The 7,244-nt window shown below is 44.6% G+C and overlaps 1 protein-coding gene across 1 annotated transcript in view; it reads left to right on the top strand.

Moving 5' to 3' along the window:
* Positions 1-4: 4 nt before the first annotated feature.
* RTCB (RNA 2',3'-cyclic phosphate and 5'-OH ligase) overlaps positions 5-7,244 on the top strand; it is a gene marked incomplete at its 5' end in the record, with an annotated part of 11,494 nt that continues 4,254 nt past the window's right edge. The window contains 8 exon segments of the mRNA XM_009078921.1: positions 5-77; positions 906-973; positions 2,197-2,296; positions 3,743-3,899; positions 5,171-5,327; positions 6,489-6,648; positions 7,125-7,241; position 7,244. The exon segment at position 7,244 is cut by the window's right edge and continues 46 nt beyond it. Of these exon segments, the coding sequence (XP_009077169.1) occupies positions 5-77; positions 906-973; positions 2,197-2,296; positions 3,743-3,899; positions 5,171-5,327; positions 6,489-6,648; positions 7,125-7,241; position 7,244 (833 nt within the window).

The raw sequence follows: 7,244 nt of genomic DNA, 5'->3' as shown, positions 1-7,244 counted from the left end.
GGAAGGCGTTTTCTACGTGAACGACCCCCTGGAGAAACTCATGTTCGAGGAGCTCCGTAATGCCTGCCGCGGTGGAGGTGAGTCCGGAGGGGGATGTCCTCGCCTGCCCCTTGCCGTGGCCTTGACGTCCTCCCTGCGAGGCACAGCTCACAACACCAGGGTGCAGCAGGCTGCTGGTGCGTGTCCCAGCCTGTGGGTGTGGAGAGGCAGCAAATGGGAATTAGTTTTCTCGCAACCCTGGTGAGCAGCACAGGGGTGTCACCTGCAGCTCCAGCAGCTCAGCTGTGCCCAGCTGAGATGGGTGGGCATAGCACTGCTGCTGCCTTCTGTGCTCCAGGGAATTCTCTGAATGCTGCTTACATAGGAGGATAGAATTTTAGGGGTTGGAATGGATCATCTAGTCCTAACCCCCTGCCCTGGGCAGGGATACCTCCCACCAGAACAGGTTGCTCAAGGCCTCATCCAGCCTGGCTTTGAACACTGCCAGGGTTGGGGCAGCCACAGCTTCCCTAGGCAACCTGTGCCAGTGTCTCACAACCCTCACAGAAAAAAAATTGCTTTAGCAAAACACCCTAGACCTGTTCTCTGTGGGCCTGGAGTGAGGACTGGAGTGCAAGGCTGGACCCAGATCCGGCAGCTGGGCTGGTGGTAGCACAATGCTGTTAGCACAGACCACACTGCATTGGTACTAACACAGCAGAAATTGGACTTTAGTGTAATATATACCTCATTTAATGAAACTGCAGATTGTGCATAATGCTGGGTGCTTTATACCAGATTAGAAGGCTTGTTTGTGGCTGACTTCTGATTTGCCAGTGTTTTGAACAACCACTTTAGAAACTGCTTCATTGTGATTATCATAGTAAATTATCAGATTACCAAACTCTTATTTTTCTCTTTTTCAGGTGCAGGTGGCTTCTTGCCTGCTATGAAACAGATTGGGAATGTGGCTGCATTACCTGGTATTGTTCATGTGAGTGACTGCTCTGAAAATCTACTCTTTTTCTGTTCCTATTTCTTATTGCTTTCCAAATGAGAACTTTGTTTTGAGAAGAGGTATGGACAAAAGTTCTTCTCAAGATAGTTTGTATGTTAGGAACCTGTGTCTGAGTAAGGAGTGCTTGCAAGGGCAGGCTGCAGTACTAGGCTGTCAGAAAAGGAAGGGCCCACTTACTTCATTGCTTGTCTTTTGACACAAAGCACTTTTAGCATTGCTTTATGTTTCAGTTTGCTTGAGCCACCTTCCCCCCACTGTTCATACTGCCTGCTTGTTGGTTTTGAGTTGCCTCTGCTGACCTGGAATGCATAGAGAAGTGAAGAGAGCACAGGAGGTGATACTGTTGTCTGTATTATTGTTGCTGGCCTAATGTTGATAGTGAACCTTCCCACGCACTCAACACTCCTTTCCCTCACCCTGAGCATTTTTGGAAGTGTCAAATAGATGATGCTGAAGGGAAATACTAGGCTGTGACTCTTTTCAAGAAGTGCTGAGTATGATGTGGAAATGATCTTTTTCATGTTCAATATTGCATATATTAATAAGTAACAAATAATGGAGTTGTCTCTTGGTGACTTGGCAGAAGTTTCGACTTTCTGGTTGCAGTAAAAGGCAGACCCATCATGGTGTTTAATGCCTTAGTGGTCAGCCAAAAAGGGAGTGAGGTAGAATGCTAACAACTTGTTAAAATGGGAATTTTAGCTGGCAGTTCATAGGAGAGATGTTACAGTCATCTGTCTATTCAGATCTTCACTTTTTATTTCCAAACCCCTCACTCTTACTTATGCAACTCATAAGCTATTGCCTGCCTAAGGTTTGAATGCAACGAGTCTTGAGTCCAAGAAGAGGCTAGGTTAGAATTTAGTTTGAGATCACAGTTCCTACATTTAGGTGCTTAAGAGCCTCTTAAGTTTTCTTGAGATCTGGTCAGTAGAGCCAGGAGGACATCTCAGCCGACTAGCCACGGGGTGTTTGGTTCAGAGTGAGACCTGCTCTCTGCTTTCTTTGACTGTCCTGTAAGTCCAAGAATTTAGATACTTACCTGAGTTGATGTGTTCATCTACATCTGAACATCTGTTCTCTTTCTGGTATATCTGTTTGCAAATGTGGCAACCACTACCACAAGGCAGAGCATAACCAAGGTGACTCTTGCAGCACTAGTTTCATAAAACCTTGAACTTGCCTTCATTCCTTTCCAGAGGTCAATAGGCCTTCCAGATGTCCACTCTGGCTATGGATTTGCCATTGGCAACATGGCTGCCTTTGATATGAGTGATCCCGAAGCAGTGGTTTCACCAGGTGAGAATGACTGACTTAAATCTGCCCTGATAAATATTTGGGATGACATGAAAATACTTTTCAGTATGGCAGGACTTTACAGTACTTTATATACAGAACCAAAACTAAAATATGAGGATTGTAGGGAGTCAAGAGATGCTTAATTCTTGCACTTAGAAACTTTATTCATTGTGGAGCATGTGGTTACACTGAGAACATCCAAACAGTAGGGGGAGAATTGCCTTGTGCTTGTGGCTTGGACTTGTGATATCCCTCAGTTTTGAAGAGGGAATCTGGGACTTTTTGGTTTTTGCCAAGTTGGTAAAGACTATTTCCTTTGAGCAGTGCTTGAAAACATCTTTTGAGAAAATTTCTATACTTTTGTTAAAAATGTGACCTTAAAATATGTCTGTCTCTTTAATAAACACGTTGGTCTTTAATTGCTGATGGTCCAGACATGCTTTTGTGGTTGTCATGAAATATGATCCTCATGTATCAGTTTTGCTTCAGGCAGTGCAGGTGTTCCTCAAACCCAAGGTCTCATAGTCTGGTATCTCTCCTCTAACACTAGTTAATACCAGAACCTTCGTAGAATCATCAGCATTGGAGGAGATCTGTAAGATTGAGTCCAACCATTAACCTGTCACTGCTGTAACCCCTAAACCTTAAACCATATCCTCCAGTGTCAGATCCAGACACCTCTTAAACACTTCCAGGGATGGTGGCTCCACCACCTCCCTGGGCAATCTATTCCAGTACCTGAACACCCTAACAGGGAAAACATTTTCCCTAACGTCTAATCTGACTCTGCCCTGTCTCAGCTCAAGACCATTCCCTCTAGTCCTCTCACTGCATCCGTAGCAGAAGAGAGCATGTCCCATCTCAACAATAGGCTGTACCCTGTAGTATTTATTGTTACAAATAGTAAGAGTAAGCAAAACACCAAGCGCTGAAGTTTAATATTCCTTGTAAGTATTTACCGCTTCTTATAACTAGTTATTATTTATTCCAATGAAGATTCTAGAAGAACTTGCTTTCAGGGACTTGCGTCTGAGAAAATCTTACATCACAAAGCCGTGCTAAGAGCTGTCACTTTTCTTCTGACCTTAGGCAGAAGAACAGGAACATTCTACTTCCTCTGGGCAGTGTATTTTATAGTTGTGTCCACCCTTTGTCTACTTGCTAGAGTAACTTTGTAAACAGAGAGCTCTGTAGGCAATTGTACAGCTATGTCTGTGGAGTATATGTTCACAACTGAAAAACGGTTTAGTCTTTTTAAGTGTTTTCAAGTTTTTCTCTGCAAGACATTATTTTTGGCTGTCTAAAAGTGTGAGGCTTCATGCAAAACTGTTAAAACAAAGCTTGATGCAGTTTGCTCCCCCCTGCCCCAGTAGTGTGTCAGAAAGAAGGTGTGAGATCACAGCATTCAGTCCATTCTCCCTGTCATGGCTCTTTCTACACTTGTAGGTGGTGTGGGATTTGACATCAACTGTGGCGTCCGCTTGCTGCGTACGAATTTGGACGAAAGTGATGTGCAGCCTGTGAAGGAGCAGCTTGCCCAAGCTATGTTTGACCACATTCCTGTTGGTGTCGGCTCCAAAGGTGTCATCCCCATGAATGCCAAGTAAGAGAATGACTTTGTGCACACATCACTAGAGGGGTCATCTCTGTCCTTTATTATGATGAAAGATTTATCAGTGGGAGACCCGTGAGAAAAGTAATTCTAAAACCCTTTCCATTCTTTCTATGTAAGTGCTTCTCCAGGGGGGCTGACACAATCATCAGTGCACAAAGTCATCTGTTTATTCCCCCATTTAAAACCCTGAAATAACTAAAAGTTCTTAAAAGGTTCTCATTTCTTCTGACAGAAAACTTGCACAAGCATAAGGTACTTTTTTTGAATGCATGAGAAAGAAAATAGGATATTCCTCAAACAACAAAGAGGAAAACGTAATGGCTTATTAAAAGTTAATGCATTTGTACAGCTTGATTTTCATGAAGTATTAAGAAGTGGACTTGTTAGGAGACTTGGTGGCTGATGATATTATCACAGAATCATCAAGGTTGGAGAAGACCTCTGGGATCATCAAGTCTAACCATTAACCTGTCAGTGCTGGAACCCATAAACCTTAAACCATATCCTCCAGTGCCAGATCCAGACATCTCTTAAACACCTCCAGGAATACTAACTCCACTACCTCCCTGGGCAATCTCTTCCAGAGCCTGAACACCCTCACAGGGAAAACATTTCTCCTAACATCTAATCTGACTCTGCCCTGTCTCAGCTCAAGGCCATTACCTCTAGTCCTCTCCCTGCAGCCATGGCAGGACAGACATCCCCCACCTCTCTCCAAGCCCTGTCAGGGAGTTGCAGAGAGCCATGAGATCATCCCTGAGCCTCTTCTCCAGGCTAACCAAGCCCAACTCCCTCAGCCCTTCCCCATGTGTTCTAGCCCTTTGCTGCCCTCGGCTGGACTCGCTCCAGTGCCTCAGTGTCCTTAGAGCAGTCAGTGCCCAAAGCTGAGCACAGCACTGAGCTGTGACCTCGCCAGTGCCAAGTCCAGGTGGATGAGCACTGCCCTAGTCCTGCTGCCACACTGTGCTTGAGCCAGGCCAAGATGCCCTTGGTCTACTTGGCCACCAGTGCACACTGTTGGCTCATATTGAGCTGCTGTTCACCAGCACTGCCAAGTCCCTTTCTATGTATCGTGACATAGAATAATTTAGGTTGACTTGAGATCTCTTGAGGTGAACTGGTCCAACTTCTTATATGAAGGAGAGCTAATTCTGAAGGTAGGTCTGACAGCAAAGTTCCATCGAGTTGCTCAGGACCATGTCCAGAGTTTTGAGTGCATCCAAGGATAACCATCCTCTGTATGTGTTTGATAATTGCAGGGATTTGGAAGAGGCATTAGAGATGGGTGTGGACTGGTCTCTCCGAGAGGGTTATGCCTGGGCAGAGGACAAGGAGCACTGTGAGGAATATGGAAGAATGCTGCAGGCTGATCCCAACAAAGTCTCCTCCAGAGCAAAGAAGAGGGGCCTGCCTCAGGTAATGTGTTTCAGGAGGGCTGTGAGTGCTTCCAGGGTTCAAATGTAAACATTAGAGAGTAGTTCTCTAATTTTGTGTCTTCTTGAAACTCCATCTAGGGTTTCTGGGAAGGGGGAAAGGTAAGGCCAGTTATGAATAGTTCTTGACAGAACTGTAACAGAGGGAAATAATACTGGGCATGCCCAAGGTCCCCAGGGCCATCGGTTTTTCATCTGTTAACACCTGGTACTGGAATTTATGTTGTGTGGTGTTTCTGCATTCAGATGTAGAAGAATTGTTTTGAAGAACAGGCAAGTTAGTGTGTAACTTTTGTCTTTGTTTGCTCAGCAAGTTAATAGCTGGGCCAGGAAAGATATATAATAATAGGAACTTGCTCATAACTGAATTAAATCGTTGGATTTCATTTCTTTATATAGTATCTCATTGGTCTGTTTGGAACACTTGAGATGACTATGCTAACATTTCATTTGTAAAGCTTTCTTGTATGTGACTTTTGAGTTACATTAACTGCTGCAAGATTATAGCATTTTAACCTCAAAATAATGTTACGTCCTCAGTGTCCACATGTGCCTTGCAAATGAGTGACCATCTGTTACAGAGTTGGAAAAATTTGGGCTTGGAAATGGAATGTCTTGCTTTAATCTACTGGTGTAGGTACTTTGAACCTTAAACAGGCTGTTGTAACTTCCTTGTGGAATTATAGTCAAGTATAAGCTGATGTCTGCCTTGCTTGTACAAACTGAAGATGAATTCTCAATACTCTGTATTCTTCCCATCTTTCAGCTAGGCCTAATTAAGTCGGAAAAAAACAGCAGCACAGGCTGTAGATCCTGGTCCCTTTGTTTAACTGCAGTCTTGTTCCAACAGCAAAGGTAGTTCTAAATCTGAACAAAGAGGACAGTGATTATGCTGTGTTCTACTTCCTTTCAGTTTATATGGGCATATTTTTTCCCCTGAAAAACACCTTTTCTTAAACCAAAACAGCAGAGTGGCAGGTTGGACTTGATGATCTTAGAGATCTCCTCCGACCTTGATGATTCTGAGTCTGTTCCCTGAAAACCTTGCTGTCACTTTGCCCTATTGCCCATTCCCACAGCTCTCCCCAGTGCTCCTAGAGGCTGCTTTAGCTGCAGTGTGTGATCATTGTGTTGTGCTTGGCAGCTGGGGACCCTGGGAGCTGGAAATCATTACGCTGAGATCCAGGTTGTGGATGACATTTACAATGAATACGCTGCCAAGAAGATGGGCATTGACCACAAAGGGCAGGTGTGTGTGATGATCCACAGTGGAAGCAGAGGTCTGGGCCATCAGGTTGCCACAGGTATGATCTGACTTGCCATAGGTACCTTCAGCATGGGGTTGTCATTGACAGCAAACTCCAGCACCCAAGAGCGTTCCTTACAGTGTAACTGCCCAGTGCATTCTGAATTGCCACCTGAACATGAGGAAGAACTTCTTTCCTGTGCAAATCACTGAGCACTGAACAGATTGCCCAGGGAGGTCATGGTTTTTCCCTCACTGGAGTTATTCCAGAACCATCTGGACACAATCCTGAGCCATATGTTCTAGGGTGGCCCTGCTGGAGTAGGGAGGTTGGACCAGATGACCCACTGTGATCCCTTCCAACCTAACTGATTCTGGGATTCTGTGAATTGCCAGAACATTTTGAGACGCCATGGGTTTCACCATTGGACAGATCAGTTCAGTTTTAGAACATAAACGATAGACACCCATGTTTATCTCACAGATTGAAACAAAATTAAGAAGTCACTTAGACTTACTGTGTTTATTTCCCAGATGCGTTGGTGGCTATGGAAAAAGCAATGAAACGGGACAAAATCATAGTGAATGATCGCCAGCTGGCCTGTGCTAGGATTGCGTCTGCAGAGGGGCAGGATTACTTGAAGGGAATGGCAG

The sequence above is a fragment of the Acanthisitta chloris genome, unplaced genomic scaffold, assembly GCF_000695815.1.
Source record: "Acanthisitta chloris isolate BGI_N310 unplaced genomic scaffold, ASM69581v1 scaffold16627, whole genome shotgun sequence".
NCBI classification, from domain to species: Eukaryota; Metazoa; Chordata; class Aves; order Passeriformes; family Acanthisittidae; genus Acanthisitta; species Acanthisitta chloris.
This window is presented reverse-complemented; position numbering and strand designations above follow the sequence as displayed.